Here is a 16,672-nt window from a genome sequence, read left to right as displayed (position 1 = left end):
TTCAGATTTGTCAGGTTAACGCAATAGATTCATTGTGGTTCGAGGTAAATCGGATGAGAAAAATCTAACAGGCTCAGTGTGGATATCAGGGTGTTGATTCAAGTGAAGTTTATTCCAATCCAGGACCTTACCCAATAACCTGTTGGTGACCTTTGTTGTATGACCACCCCCCCTCAGTCATCGTCTTACTCCAAGCAGCTGAAGATGAGGATGGAGGTGAAAAAGAGTCGCCGGCACCCCCTCAGCAAACCCCCCATGCGATCCCCACTCTCCATCGTCAAGCAGGAGACATCTAGTGACGAAGGTGGGTTCTGCGTGACCACGCTGTAGCACAGTCTTTATACTCAGTACAATATCAGTATAATACTGTGGCTTTGTCATGATAGCCTGTTCCCAGGTCTGTATGTGCTGTATACAGCCAACTGCTAGGGTTGTTATTATTTGACAAGACGGCACGATAGGATCTGGGACCAGGTCTATTATCATGATGCTAAAAACATGTAAACGGTAGAAGAAAAACAAAACAAAGTTTCGGGATAATGTATTCTGTACTGTTTCGGCCCTGCTACACTACAGCCAGCAGGCGTCCGGCTTTGCCATCAGCAATTGAGGGAATGCTTCCTTTGAAATCAATCATAGTTGCTGTATTGTCTGTGTTGCGTCACGTCCAAGCTCAGGAATCGCAGAGGTTCAATTATTGATGGCTGACACGAGCGTTTCAGCCTATCTCGTGAATTGAAATAATGAGGAATAAAGTTGATTTTTGGTCGGTTTCTGGAGGAGACAGAACGTCACATTGACACAACGCTGATGACGACACAGCGTGACATAGTGTAGTGTAGCGTAGCTAAAGTCTAAGACTCCTGTCTTTCCCTTCTTCCCCCACGACCTCTCTCCCCTATTCTTTTCTTTCATGACTGACACATATTGATCCCGGGATCATGACTCTGAATTAACTGCTTTCAAAGTCACTTTGAGCTGCCTGGCGATAGACGGGGAGAGAGAGGCAGAGGGAGAGAGAGGCAGAGGGAGAGAGAGGCAGAGGGAGAGAGAGGCAGAGGGAGAGAGAGGCAGAGGGAGAGAGAGGCAGAGGGAGAGAGAGGCAGAGGGAGAGGCGCAGGCGAAGGGTTTGTATTCTCCTCTCTGGTCAGTTCTAAACACAGTATTGCGGATTGTTTTGGGCCTTGTGTTACATGCATTGCAGGCTGGACAGAGCATACATGCGTGCTTGTTCTGTGTTCATCCAGACCCACTGATCTGACTTGTCTTTTTTCTCCTTTCTCCCTAAGCAGAACTTTTCTCCCCCTGGCCACTGGATGGCGACGTGAAGAAGGCAGGCCACTTGTGGCAGAACCGCACGCCCAACTTCCTGGCCGAGAAGGGTTTCAACGCGGCCGTGGCCACCCTGGAACCCTACTGTGCCGTATGCACTCTGTTCTGTCCGTACACACAGGTAGGGCACACAACATAGACTAAAATAGAACAATGTATATGCTGTCATGGATCGCAACGGCACAAACACTGTCAACATCGCAATCAGGCAACAGTTGTCTTTGACAACTACGGGCTATGTCAAAGAAAGTTAACCGTTTGCTCTGTCGTTTTGATTGAAAGTTTAGGAAAGAAACATTTGTTGACGCACGCCCCAAAAAGATATGTAGGGTTGCATACTAACGTAGGTTAACTGTGTACAAGGAAAGGAGGTTGCACACTAAATATGCTCCCAGGAATTTAATGGGTACACCTAATCAATCTTTTGGCACGGAGTGCCTTCTTCAGGGTTGCAAACAGAGCGAAAATGATGGTGCCTTCATGTGGAAACCTTTAAGAAATAATAATCATTTGCACAATGAACCTTTGGGCACCATGATGTTCAAATAAATATATTATGTATATTATAATATTTTTGCATTTAAGGTTCCATTTTGGATTTATTCCTCTTTTTCAACAGTGTACGGGGTCTCCATCTCTTTCAAGGTCTGAACTCCACCCGGTAAACCCAACAATATTCTATAACGTCCTTCCCTGTTTCATTCAACTCCAGAAGGACTCCTCCTACCCGACCGACAGTCCCGGTGCCCCCAACCACCACAGCGTATCCCGCTGTGGCAGCCGTACCCATCCGCTGGTCCCCGAGATGTGCTTCAGCGCCGGGGCAGGCAATACCGAGCCGCCGCCCTCCAACTCTCACACGGGTGACGACGGCACCAGCCCGCTGCTCTCCTGCTCCTCCTGCAGCCTGCAGGTCCACTCCAGTGAGTAGACAGACGGATTGACCGTGGCGGGCAGACAGACAGACAGGAGGACAGGTGCCAGACAGAGGCGCAGACAAACGCACACAGTGTTTCTATCGATCCAGTCAAAATGTGGCAGTCAAAATCACGTTTTTTTTTCTCTAACGTTCAATACCAACCAGATAAAACACCAAGTTTACGTAAGTCGATTATCAGCCAGACAAAACTCTTAATGCATTTAAAACTTCAGTACCAATCGGCCAAACTCTCACCAAGCCCACGCCAACAAAGCTGGTGTATATTCTGGTAAGTCCATGCCAGTCAGTCCGTACCAACCAGTCAAAACCAGTCATTTAATACCATTACCAACCTGGTACGGACCGTATACAGTCCGTACCAGGCAACCAGCCAGTCAATACCAGTCATTCAACTCCCCCGCCATGTTTACTTTAGACTGTAATTACTGTGTCTGTTCTCCCAAGTCTTGTATTTATTCAGCCAACTAATGGTCCGTAGTATTGCACGCCGTATTAATTTAAATTCCCATTACATATTTGCTCCCCCTCGGGCCCGAAGCAAGGATTTTTTTCTCTCCGCGAGGATCAAAATGCCAATCAAATTGTTCTAGTTAATTTACTGCAATTCAGCCTGAACTGACTGGGATTGCTGTGCCAGTGTGCCCCCCCTAAAACTGTCCCCCTGCAGAAAAAGAGGTAAATAAAATAGTTTGGTGTCATTTTTTTACTCGGCCAGTCTAAGCTGCGTAGCCAATTAAGCTTGCCTCTGTATGGTAAGGTGGCAGGGAGCGGTTAGCCTGCGCACACGCAATGTTAGCCAGGTGACCCTACTCTGATTAGAGGACTTGGGAGAGGAGAAAAATCTCAAGCTCTCCTCTCCGGCCTGCCCCCCGTAGTCGTAGTACTATCAAAGATGGTGAATAAATTAAGATAGTTGAGTCAGGCCTTAGAATTTGACTTTTTTTAGTTCATGGCCACTTAAAGGCGTGGCTTTCCCATAGACACCAATGCGATAGCAGCTGGGTCTGGTCTACTTAGTGCAATTGAACCAGAAAGAACCAGAAAAAAAACTGTGACTGGTATGTCTCGCTTTTTCTTCCATCTCTGGTACTATTTTTCTTCCTTGAGCCAGATGGCAGCTCTCAAAGTAGCCACCCTTTGCCTTGATGACAGCTTTGCGCACTCTTGGCATTCTCTCAACCAGCTACAACTGGAATGCTTTTTCAACAGTCTTGAAGGAGTTTCCACATATGCTGAGCACTTGTTTCCTTCACCCTGAGGCCAGGTCATCTGATGAAGCATTCCATCACTTTCGTTCTTGGGCAAATAGCCATTACACCGCCTGGAGGTGTGTTGGGTCATTGTCCTGTTGAAAAACAAAATGATTGTCTCACTAAGCGCAAACCAGATGGGATGGCGTATAGCTGCAGAATGCATGCCATGATGCATGATGTGATAAGTCCGTTGACCAACGACAGCAAGGCATGTTAAATGAATGGTGGTCTGGTAGTCAGACCTAACTTGATGAATGGAGATCTGCAATGAGCTCATATAGGCCGAGTTCAGTTGGTTCATATTCCAAATGGCCTACAGGAAGCTAGACTACTACGTTGAATTATTCCCAACATTTTCTCCCCAAACAAAGTTATTAAGAAGCCAGGTTACATTTTCGCTAGCCTATCCACATCAAGACACCTATTAATTACAATTATCATTAGACCTAAAGTTAATCCGAGACCTGTTTTAGTGTCATTGAGAACCGCCTCAATTTCATTCAGGGTCAAGCACAAGCCTTCTGTGTTGGCTACATTGTTTAATATAAACAAAGGGGAGCAGCGGTCTAAGGCACTGCATCTCAGTGCTAGAGGTGTCACTACAGACCCTGGTTCGAGTCGAGGCTCTATCGCAACCGGCGCACAATTGGCACAGCGTCGTCCGGGTTAGGGTTTTAGCCGGGGTAGGCCGTCATTGTCAATAAGAATTTGTTCTTAACTGACTTGCCTAGTTAAATAAAACATTTATATAGACATTTTATTCAACCTTTATTTAACTAGGCAAGTCAGTTAAGAACAAATTCTTATTTATATATAATTTTAAAACTCTAGGTTTCAGGAAATGGCAGTTACAGGTTTTCCTGAGGGGAAGTTGACTGACACCCTCCGGACCTCCCCCCTACCCAATTTTAGGCCTACATCAGCACCACCTTGTCAGAAAATCCCAGGGAGAGCCCTGATTTGTACATTTGAACCACAGGAGGTTGGTGGCACCTTAATTGGAAAGACGGGCTCTTGACAATAGCTGGAGCGGAATAGTGGAATGGTATCAAATACATCTAACGTGGTTGATACTATTGCATCTTCCCCATTCCAGCCATTATTATGAGCCGTCCTCCCCTCAGCAGCCTCCTGTGATTTTAAACATGATTTCTAGTTAGCTACTGAAGAGCAGCCAATTACCAAGTACCCATACTAGTCTATGGCCCACCATTTCTACAGAGGCAGTCTTCAACATCGTTATAAGGTTAAAAAAAAATCATTTTAAAAAGTGCATTTGCCTAGGATTTAAGCAGTGGGTGTCGCACGTGCGCCGTCGTGTGTTCCGGGTGGGGGGGGGGGGGGGGTTCACGTAATAATTCTTCAGGTTGGCAGGTCTGATTTACAATTCATGTGCTGATTCTCCACCCACTGAAAAATCAAATCTTCTTATTTGACATGTTGAACATGGGCAACTGTCTTTGTTGGCTTACTGCCATCTAATTACTTCAAATTGGATTATTCCCCAGCTTTGGTTAGAATGAGATAGTAATTACAGTACGTTCTTACCACACGCACGCACCTCCCCAGCAGCTGTCTGGCCGGATCTGGCCGGCCCTACGCCAGGGCTGCGTTCGGCCCTCGCCAGCTGCTGAGGTCAGGAACGGACATCCTGTAGAGGCCAACTCACCCAGGCCTTCAACACCAAAATCAAATCAAAGTGGATTTGTCACGTGCGCCGAACACAACAGGTGTAGTCGACCCTACAGTGAAATGCTTACTTACAGGCTCAAACCAATAGTGCAAAAAAGGTGTTAGGTGAACAATAGGCGAGTAAAGAAATAAAAACAACAGTGAAAAGACAGGCTATATACAGTAGCGAGGCTATAAAGGTAGCAGACACCAGGTAGTCTGGCTGGTCGAGGTAGTATGTACCACACACACACACACACTTTTATATCCTAGGTCCATCGAGCACCTATAGAAGAGGCAAGTAAGACAGGGCTTTGACTGGGTTAAAGCAGCCATCGGCGGGCCTATAGCACAACAATGAGCCGGCTTCGGGTCTCAAATCAAATCACGTTTATTTGTCACGTGCGCCGAATACAACAGGTGTTGTATTACAGTGAAATGCTGACTTACAGGCTCTAACCAATGGTGCGGGGGAAAAATGTGTGTGTGTGTAGGTAAGTAAGGGAATAAAACAGTAAAAAGACATTTGAATAAAGAGGAGCAAGGCTATATAGAGACACCTGTTAGTCAGGATTAGAGGTAGTATGTACATGTAGGTATCATTAAAGTGACTGCATATATGATGAACAGAGAGTAGCAGAAGCGTAAAAAAAGAGGGGTTGGCGGGTGGTGGGACACAATGCAGATAGCCCGGTTAGCTATCCGTCGGGCCAATTTAGGTAGTATGTACATGAATGTATAGTTAAAGTGACTATGCATATAAGAAAAACAGAGAGTAGCAGCAGCGTAAAAGATGGGTTGGGGTTGGGGGGGGGGGGGGGGGGGCGCACAATGCAAATAGTCCGGGTAACCATTTGGTTATCTGTTCAGGAGTCGTATGGCTTGGGGGTAAAAACTGTTGAGAAGCCTTTTTGTCCTAGATTTGGCACTCCGGTACCGCTTACCATGCGGTAGTAGAGAGAACAGTCTGTGGCTGGGGTGTTTGACAATTTTTAAGGCCTTCCTCTGACACCGCCTGGTGTAGAGGTCCTGGATGGCAGGCAGCTTTGCCCCAGTGATGTACTGGGCCATACGCACTACCCTCTGAAGTGCCTTGTGGTCGGAGGCCAAGCAACTGATGATGCAACCAGTGCTCTCGATGTTGCAGCTGTAGAACCTTTTGAGGATCTCAGGACCCATGCCAAATCTTTTTAGTTTCCTGAGGAGGAATAGACTTTGTCGTGCCCTCTTCACAACTGTCTTGGTGTGTTTGGACCTATCTAGTTTGTTGTTGATGTGGACACCAAGGAATTTGAAGCTCTCAACCTGCTCCACTACAGCCCCGTCGATGAGAATAGGGACGTGCTCAGTCCTCCTTTTCCTGTAGTCCACAATCATCTCCTTAGTGTTGGTTACGTTGAGGGATAGGTTGTTATTCTGGCATCACCCGGCCAGGTCTCTGACCTCCTCCCTATAGGCTGTCTCGTCGTTGTCGGTGATCAGGCACTGTTGTGTCATCGGCAAACTTAGGGATGGTGTTGGAGTCGTGTCTGGCCATGCAGTCGTGGGTGAACTGGGAGTACAGGAGGGGACTGAGCACGCACCCCTGGGGATCTCCAGTGTTGAGGATCAGCGTGGCAGATGTGTTGCTACCTACCCTCACCCCCTGGGGGTGGCCTGTCAGGAAGTCCAGGATCCAGTTGCAGAGGGAGGTGTTTAGTCCCAGGATCCTTAGCTTGGTGATGAGCTTTGAGGGTACTATGGTGTTGAAAGCTGAGCTGTAGTCAATGAACAGCATTCTCACATAGGTGTTCCTTTTGTCCAGGTGGGAAAGGGCAGTGTGGAGTGCAATAGAGATTGCATCATCTGTGGATCTGTTTGGGCGGTATGCAAATTAGAGTGGGTCTAGGGTTTCTAGGATAATGGTGTTGATGTGAGCCATTACCAGCCTTTCAAAGCACTTCAAGGCTACGGACGTACACGTGCTACGTGTAGTCATTTAGGCAGGTTGACTTTGTGTTCTTGGGCACAGTGACTATGGAGGTCTGCTTGAAGCATGTTGGTATTACAGACTCAATCAGGGACATGTTGAAAATGCCAGTGAAGACACCTGCCAGTTGGTCAGCACATGCCCGGAGCACAAGTCCTGGTAATCCGTCTGGCCCCACAGCCTTGTGTATGTTGACCTGTTTATTGGTCTTACTCACGTCGACTTCGGAGAGCGTAATCACACAGTCGTCCGGAAAAGCTGATGCTCTCATGCATGCCTCAGTGTTGCTTGCCTCGAATCCAGCATAGAAGTGATTTAGCTCGGCTGGTAGGCTCGTGTCACTGGGCAGCTCGCGGCTGTGCTTCCCTTTGTAGTCTGTAATAGTTTGCAAGCCCTGCCACATCCAACGAGCGTCGGAACCGGTGTAGTATGATTCAATCTTAGCCCTGTATTGACGCTTTGCCTGTTTGATGGTTCGTCGCAGGGCATAGCGGGAGTTCTTGTAAGCTTCCGGCTTGTAAGCAGGAATCAGGAGGATAGAGTTGTGGTCGGATTTAGCAAATGGAGGGCGAGGCAGAGCTTTGTACGCGTCTCTGTGTGTGGAGTACAGGTGATCTAGGTGATCTTTTTTTCCCTCTGGTTGCACATTTAACATGTTGATAGAGATTAGGTAGAACTGATTTAAGTTTCCCTGCATTAAAGTCTCCGGCCACTAGGAGCGCCGCCTCTGGGTGAGTGGTTTCCTGTTTGCTTATTTCCTTATACAGCTGACTAAGTGCGGTCTTAGTGCCAGCATCTGTCTGTCGTGGTAAATAAACAGCCACAAAAAGTATAGCTGAGAACTCTCTAGGCAAGTAGTGTGGCCTGCAGTTTATCACAATATACTCTACTTCAGGCGAGCAAAATCTAGAGACTTCCTTAGATTTCATGCACCAGCTGTTGTTTACAAATATGCACAGTCCTCCCCCCCCTCGTTTTACCAGAGTGTGCTGTTCTATCCTGCCGGTGCAGAGTGTATCCCGCTAGCTGAATATCCATGTCGTCATTCAGCCACGATTCTGTGAAGCATCGGATATTACAGCTTTTGATGTCCCGTTGGTCGGATATTCGTGATCTTACCTCGCCTAGTTTATTGTCCAATGATTGCACGTTGGTGAGTAATATTGACGGTAACAGCAGCTTTCCTAGTTGTCTTCTGCGGGTCCGGATGAGGGCTGTGTCCCAAATGGCACCCTATTCCCTACACCGTAGTGCACTATGTAGGGAATAGGGTGTCATTAAGGACGCCACCCCTTTTTTTTAATTATATAAAATTATTCCATATCTCATCTCATCTGCCCAGACCTGCCTGCTCACACCCCCATCCTTAGTGCCTGCATTATTGTTTAACACTTGGCCTTAAATTGTATCGATTTGTTTTTCTAGACTCGCCCATGCTATTTCAATAATAAATCATCAACCTTTTCCATTGTGTTAATGATGGTGGATTGATTGATTTGCAGGTTAGTTTTCAGGTTATGTTTTTTCAAGATGAGTGACGAGAAGAGACTCATCCAGTCCATTGTGTATCTCACTACGCCCCCATATGCCATGTCTTGAAATACACAGCCTCTCTTTCTGAAGACAACACTCCAGAAAGTTCCGTCTCTCTTTATTTACCAACAAACCCACTTTCCCCACCACTTGTTATTTTTTTCACGGAGATGCCGAGAGTTCAATTTTAAGGGGCATACGGCATCTGTCAAAGTGCAACATCTGTCAAAGTGCAGCGCCACGAAATGGCAGAGAGCTTGTTATCAGCGCTGTGTGTGTGTGTGTGTGTGTTTTTCTGCTTGCTTAGCTGGGTTTTGACTACAGTTCAGCTTCGGCCTAGATGATTGTTCTCAACTCTGTTGTTTTCTAAGTGTCAGTGAATTGATAGTCCTATGTTTTATTGTGGATGAGATCCCACTTAAAGGCATGCATTTAGGCCACATTTAAACACAATTGGTTCCTTAGTGAAGGACACACACACACACACACACAACCACACCAAGTGGGCCTCCTGGGTTCTTATTAGCACTAAAGCGGAGCTCCCACCCCAGACAGGGAAGTTCATTATCCCATCCAGGAGAGAGGAGCACTGAGCTAGCGAGACACTGGACAGGCAGCAGCAACGGTGTTGTTGAGAAGAAGAAATGAAGCGGGGAGACATCCTGTCAAAAACAAACACGCTCTCTTCTCCCCCACACACACTCTCGTCTTCTCTTCCTGGGTCATTGCTTGTAGCTGATCTACATGCACGCGAGTTCAAATGCACAAACGACAACAACAACAACAACAAAAATATTTTGCCGCCCAATAAGCGACTACTGCAGAACTACGTGTAGATGTGGGGATTTGTAAAAAGAGAGGAGGAGAAGGTTGTGCTTTGATTAACAGAATCCTTTTCATGGCTCAGTAGGTTCAGTACCAATAAATGTGAATGGCAGGCCGGAAGATTCAGTTAATGTTGACTTGTTTCTTTTCTCTCTCTTTCTCTCTCTCTCTTTCTCTCTCTTTCTTTCTTACTCCCCCCCAGGTTGTTATGGTGTTAGGCCGGACACGGTACACAATGGGGCCTGGAAGTGTTTGAGATGTACAGCGCTCGCCTGGACAGCGGTGAGTCCTCAATCAAATCAACACAAAACCGCATTATGCCTTCACTGTGAAACAACTCCATGTGGACTCAGACCGACGGGCTTCTTAATTGACCATATTTATCCCATTTGGAAACGTATTTTATATGCAGGGATGTTGATACGACTGAACAACACCCCTCACTTCCCCTCTGTGCCCACTGCCTACCCACATCCTAACCCTTCATGTGTTCTCACAGGACTGCTGTCTGTGTAACTTACGGGGAGGCGCTTTGAAGATGACCACGGACAACCGGTCAGTGTCCCCTTCCCTAACTTCTGCATGGCACTGGCCGTCCCCTATGTTACTGTAACATGGCATGGCTTGTGATAAGTTGTACTCTGTGTGTTGTGAACAGTTGGGGGCTCGCGTCATATGTGTCCCCCCACACACACACACGTCATGTCTCCTCTCTTCTCCCTCCAGGTGGGTCCATGTGATCTGTGCCATCGCTGTGGCCGAGGCCCGCTTCGTCAACGCCGTCGAGAGGGAGCCGGTGGACATCAGCGCCATCCCAGAGAACAGGAAGAGTCTGGTGAGTGGAGGGAGGGAGCCCAAGAGTCATGCTCAATTGGCACCAAATGGCCTGAAACAGGGAAGGGGACTAACTGAACTTGTCCAATGAGTGGCCCTGACAGTGTGCCCTAAAGTACATGACTCTGGTCCTAGATGGCCGATGTGTAAAATGCACGGCATTTTCGTCAGATGCTTAAACTTGGTGATCTCCTTTGAATTGGGGGGAGCCTTCTCAAAATTAGACTGGAGTATTCTAGAATTACGCTCCTCCCATCCTGCTCCTCAACTGCTGCGACTGCTCTGTCGCTACCAGGGCCCATATCCACAAAGCATCTTAGGGTAGGAGTGCTGATCTCGGATCAGTTTTGCCGTAAATTATATGGACGGATCCTAGGTCAGCACAACTACTCTGAGATGCTTTGTGGATACGGGCCCTGGTCTCTCAACTATTCTCTCACAAACTACCTCACGTCTCCCGCTCTCATGTCGTTTTCTCTCCCCATCACTCCTCTTCTCTCCCCATCACTCCATCATCTCTGTCAGTCCTTGGTCTTTTTCATTCTTTCTTTCTCTCTCTCTCTGTTCCTTTTTTTCTCTTCTCTTTCTCTCTTTTTTACTCTCTCTCTCTCTCTGTTCCTTTTTCTCTCTCACCAACTCCCTTCACACTCCACTGTCTCCCGTTCTCTCTTTTGCTCTTGTCACTCTGTTTCCTACCATCCGTCACTCCCTCTCTCCTCCTCCCGGATGGATGGATGGTGTATTAGTGAGCCGAGGAGGACGGTGGCAGAGTTAAATAATAGATGCACGGAAATGAATGGCTGAATAATCAGGTGTCATTTCTCTGTGCGCTAAATGAACTGCGTTGGTCCCGCGGGCAAGAGGCAATTTCCCAATGCTGCCGCGCCTTTGAACACATGGCTCCCTTCTCTCCCTTTATCTCCCTCTCTCTGTCCCTCGCTTGATCCCTCCCTCCCTTCATCCGAAGTGACTTCAGTCGCACAGCCTCCGCAGTGGCATTGTCACAAATCTACAAATATAATGCCCCCCCCCGAATAATCTATCAAAAGAAGTGAAGATCGTCTTTTGAATAATTTACATCCGAGCACTGTTTCCTCCACCTTTTGAAAAGGGCTGTTAAAAAGCTGCCGCGCCCTCCTAATGATTTGGATGACTGGGCTTATCTCTATTGTAGAGGAATGGTGTGATCTAATTAATTTGGGGCACCACATGTTATTAGTCCACAAGAAACTGTAATTGTCATCTCATTTGGAAGGTCATTAAGTTCTCAAATGACAAGCTAAATCCATTCTTCAGAGGCCAGTGGATACTTTTATAGACAAAATACTTATTCTAGGAGCATCGAGATAAGAGTTTACAGGACGAATGAATGGTGGCGATTTCACTGGCAAACTACTCTGCGGTACAGAATTAGAATCCAAAAAGCAGAAAGGGAAAAGAATAAGGGGGAGAAGGTTGTAGAGCATTTGATCAAATGGACAAAGGCAAGATAATTGTTTGAAAGTAGTCCAAATGAAGTGAGCCAGGTAATCCTAGGAGAATGACAGCCTTAATGAAGGCAGAGGCAGATTTACACCCTCGGTCAAATCAAGGAAGTCACAGGTGACCTGGATACTGCACTTCAGACAAATGGATTGTTATTGTGGTGCGGGCAGAATGGAGTCTCAACTTTCGGGAACACAGATTCACCGCATGTCTATCAGTCAAACAACAAATGTGTAAAAGTAGCCCAATTAGCGGGATGGATCTGACCATCTTCTTGTCCCCGCAGTGCTCAAGTTTATAATGGCTGTCAGTGAAAACCCATACAGCACTGTGAAGCTGAGAATGTGACCCCTGAAGTTGTGTACAGCACGTTACTGTACACCCACTGCGTTCCAATTTAGGTGCTTATCAATGACAAACTCTGCCATTTTTAACCCCGTATACGGGATCACGAGGGCTACCAAAACCCTCAAATCTGTGAGCTAACTTGGAACAAATAAAATAGTACAGTCAAATTTAACTTGGTAAAGTCAGAAGCACTAATAAGAATTGTATAGAAAATACATTTTTTTTTCGAATGGAGAAAGTTTATTTTGCATAGTGCAAAAAATATGCATCTCACGTGTAAGCATTTATTTTCTCAAATCTAGTGATAATTGGTAACGGTTATATTAGACTCAATTTGGAGAGTTAAAAGACAGCAGCAACAGATCCTCTTTATTGATACCAATTCAAAGGCCAGGATTGTGGGGGTAAAATCATGTTTATGCAACCTAATAATCACCCTTAGAATACTTCCAGAACCAACTTCATTTTGAATTTAAATTTGAGAATCTACAATAGAAATTGGCCTTCTCCTAGTCTTCATTGAGCCCTGGTTTTGGGACAGATGGGATGAATTCAAATCAGGTGTCAATCCTTTGGAATTCCCCCCCTCAAGCTGTTTGATTGATTTGATCTGCTAGTTAAAGAAACACACACACACACACACACACACACACACACACCCACACATGACAGGGATATCATTAAAAAAAGTCAGACTTGTTTCCATTGTGGTCTTCATTGATGGAGATGGAGTTTGAAAAGTCTCTCTAGTAGTCCGTTCCGGATGATGGAAAGGGAGTTGATGCAGTGGGTTGGAAATGCAGTATAGCATGAGTGGACGGGGCATCAATGGTACAGCCAGGGAGAAACAAAGACGGTCAGACAAAACTGGCCCGGAGCTCTTCGTCAGTGTACCACAACCTGCTTCCCCGACGTTCAGTTCCTCCACAGGAGCGGCTCCTCCACAGGTATTCGTGCTCTATTGCCGAACATGTGGCACCCACTTGGGTGACGCCACGGCTGCTGAAAAAGTGCTCAAGAGCCACCACACATGGACAGTGTTTAGGAACAGTCCCCTTACCCTCTCGGACATCCCCAGACACTGCATGCGGTTGTGATGCCCGGCAGATGAAACAAAAGCTACCAATCTTTCCCCAAAAAGTGACATAAAAACACTTGAAAATAACAAAATGTGTACAATATTTACAGAGCTCTCTGCCTAGGCCACCATGGCAAGCAGCGGTAACCTAGCGCAAACCCTTAAAGAACTCCACGGTAAACCTTGGTTTTCTATTTGGAGTTGAGTGAGGCACGTTGAATGCGTCGATTCATTCATTAGTGCAGAGACTAGTGAGCACTTTTAGGCTCCGTAGCTACAAAGAAACATTCCACAATATTTGTTTATTTTACAAGGGACCATGTACAATTAAAAGGTACAGTTGACATCGGAAGTTTACATACACTTAGGTTGGAGTCATTGAAACTCGTTTTTCAAACACTCCACAAATGTCTTGTTAAACAAACTATAGTTTTGGCAAGTTGGTAAGGACATCGACTGTGCATGACACAAGTACATTTTCCAACAATTGTTTACAGATTATTTCACTTATAATTCACTGTATCACAATTCCAGTGGGTCAGAAGTTTACATACACTAAGTTGACTGTGCCTTTAAACAGCTTGGAAAATTCCAGAAAATTATGTTATGGCTTTAGAAGCTTCTGATAGGCTAATTGACAACATTTGAATCAATTGGAGGTGTACCTGTGGATGTAGTTCAAGGCCTACCTTCAAACTCAGTGCCTCTTTGCTTGACATCATGGGAAAATCAAAAGAAATCAGCCAAAAAAAACTGTAGACAAGTCTGGTTCATCCTTGGGAGCAATTTCCAAACGCCTGAAGATACCACGTTCATCTGTACAAACAATAGTACGCAAGTATAAACACCATGGGACCACGCAGCCGTCATACCGCTCAGGAAGGAGACGTGTTCTGTCTCCTAGAGATGAACGTACTTTGGTGCGCAAAGTGGCAATCAATCCCAGAACAGCAGCAAAGGACCTTGTGAAGATGCTGGAGGAAACAGGTACAAAAGTATCTATATCCACAGTAAAACGAGTCCTATATCAACATAACCTGAAAGGCCGCTCAGTAAGGAAGAAGCCACTGCTCCAAATCCGCCATTAAAAAAAGCCAGACTACGGTTTGCAACTCACATGGGGACAAAGATCATACTTTTTGGAGAAATGTCCTCTGGTCTGATGAAACAAAAATAGAACTGTTTGGCTATAATGACCATCGTTATGTTTGGAGAAAAAAGGAGGAGGCTTGCAAGCCGAAGAACACCATCTCACCCGTGAAGCACGGGGGTGGCAGCATCATGTAGTGGGGGTGCTTTGCTGCAGGAGTGACTGGTGCACTTTACAAAATAGATGGCATCATGAGAAGGACAATTATGTGGATATATTGAAGCAAAATCTCAAGACATCAGTCAGGAAGTTGAAGCTTGGTCGCAAATGGGTCTTACATTTACATTTAAGTCATTTAGCAGACGCTCTTATCCAGAGCGACTTACAAATTGGTGCATTCACCTTATGACATCCCGTGGAACAGTAGTGCATCTAAATCTTTTAAGGGGGGGGGAGGTGCGAGGGATTACTTTATCCTATCCTAGGTATTCCTTAAAGAGGTGGGGTTTCAGGTGTCTCCGGAAGGTGGTGATTGACTCCGCTGTCCTGGCGTCGTGAGGGAGTTTGTTCCACCATTGGGGGGCCAGAGCAGCGAACAGTTTTGACTGGGCTGAGCGGGAACTGTACTTCCTCAGTGGTAGGGAGGCGAGCAGGCCAGAGGTGGATGAACGCAGTGCCCTTGTTTGGGTGTAGGGCCTGATCAGAGCCTGGAGGTACTGAGGTGCCGTTCCCCTCACAGCTCCGTAGGCAAGCACCATGGTCTTGTAGCGGATGCGAGCTTCAACTGGAAGCCAGTGGAGAGAGCGGAGGAGCGGGGTGACGTGAGAGAACATGGGAAGGTTGAACACCAGACGGGCTGTCTTCCAAATGGACAATGGCCCCAAGCATACTTCCAAAGTTGTGGCAAAAAAGTATTGGAGTGGCCATCACAAAGCCCTGACCTCAATCCTATAGAACATTTGTGGGCAGAACTGAAAAAGCCTGTGCGAGCAAGGAGGCCTACAAACCTGTTACACCAGCTCTGTCAGGAGGAATGGGCCAAAATTCACCAAACTTTTTGTGAGAAGCTTGTGGAAGGCTACCCGAAACATCTGACCCAAGTTAAACAATTTAAAGGCAATGCTACCAAATACTAATTGAGTGTATGTACACTTCTGACCCATTGGGAATGTGATGAAAGAAATAAAAGCTGAAATAAGTCATTCTCTCTACTATTATTCTGACATTTCACATTCTTAATCAAATAAAGTGGTGATCCAAACTGACCTAAGACAGGGAATTGTTACTAGGGTTAAATGTCAGGAATTGTGAAAAACTGAGTTTAAATGTATTTGGCTGTAAACTTCCGACTTCAACTGTATTTCTATGAGGAAATTTGATGCATTGGTTCTACCTCAGCCGGCAAAGACCATAGCAAAAAAGGGGCAAGCTAAACAAACAAACAAATAAATAAATGTTTGTTGACGTCCATAAATTTCCTCCTGTGGTTCGTTCCGTTTGTGAAGCCTGTCTCATGATTCTGCCCAGTGGAATATTAAATCAGACGACTGCGAGGCCGGTGAAATATCTCCTAGCCGAGGCCCTATCGAGAGCTGTTGTGCATTTCCACTGCTGGCCCACGGGGTCTAAAATGAAGTATTGACATTTTAATAAATATTTTTTATTTTCCATCGATCTCCTGCGGGTCACGGCGGGCTATATGCAATCTGTCAGCGAGAGAGAAGGAGACAGAAGAGGGATGGGGAGCGAGCGAGGGGAGGGGGGGGGCAGGCAGGGAGAGGGGTTAAGAAAGTGAGGGGGGAGAGATGGGAGAGAAGAAGAAAGGAATGGAGAGAAGGAGAGTGTGGAGATGGGATCGGAATAGGTTGAAAGAGTGGGAGGAAGGAAAAAGGCGGATGGTGAGAGAGGGAGGCGAGTTAGAAAACAGGTCTTGAGGGTGAAGGAGAGATGGGAGAAAGACGGAAAGAGATGAGCGACCGATGCGAGGTGGGGAATGCCACGTACGAGAGGATCAAGGAGACAGAGAGAAGAAAGGATGGACAGGAAAATAACAGATGAAGGATAATATTTAGTTTGAAGAGCCAACTTAAAATGTTGCCTCGTTTAAACTCCTGCTGTGCGCAACAGAGCGCACCACCTTTGTAACTGCATTTGATTGAGTGTTTCTCACCTTTTCATGACATTTACAAATATCAAAAGTTAAAACAAAAGTTTCACTTGTAAACTTTAGAGTGAAATACTGTTTCGCCGAACTTACGATGAGCATTTATTCATTGTTCACTTGCTTTTACACCATGTTTTGACTAAAACTGTA

General features: G+C 46.1%; 1 protein-coding gene across 1 annotated transcript in view; it reads left to right on the top strand.

Moving 5' to 3' along the window:
- Nucleotides 1–16,672, top strand: part of LOC115108071 (lysine-specific demethylase 4B-like) — an 82,163-nt gene that overhangs the window by 55,795 nt on the left and 9,696 nt on the right. The window contains exons 12-17 of the mRNA XM_029632004.2: nt 178–304; nt 1,293–1,453; nt 2,045–2,255; nt 9,726–9,805; nt 10,023–10,078; nt 10,250–10,358. Coding sequence (XP_029487864.2) covers nt 178–304; nt 1,293–1,453; nt 2,045–2,255; nt 9,726–9,805; nt 10,023–10,078; nt 10,250–10,358 — 744 coding nt within the window. The remainder of the gene's footprint in view (nt 1–177; nt 305–1,292; nt 1,454–2,044; nt 2,256–9,725; nt 9,806–10,022; nt 10,079–10,249; nt 10,359–16,672) is intronic.

The sequence above is a fragment of the Oncorhynchus nerka genome, linkage group LG24 (assembly GCF_034236695.1).
Source record: "Oncorhynchus nerka isolate Pitt River linkage group LG24, Oner_Uvic_2.0, whole genome shotgun sequence".
In the NCBI taxonomy this organism is placed as follows: domain Eukaryota; kingdom Metazoa; phylum Chordata; class Actinopteri; order Salmoniformes; family Salmonidae; genus Oncorhynchus; species Oncorhynchus nerka.
Note: the sequence above shows the minus strand (reverse complement) of the source record. Positions and strands in the feature narration are given on the sequence as shown.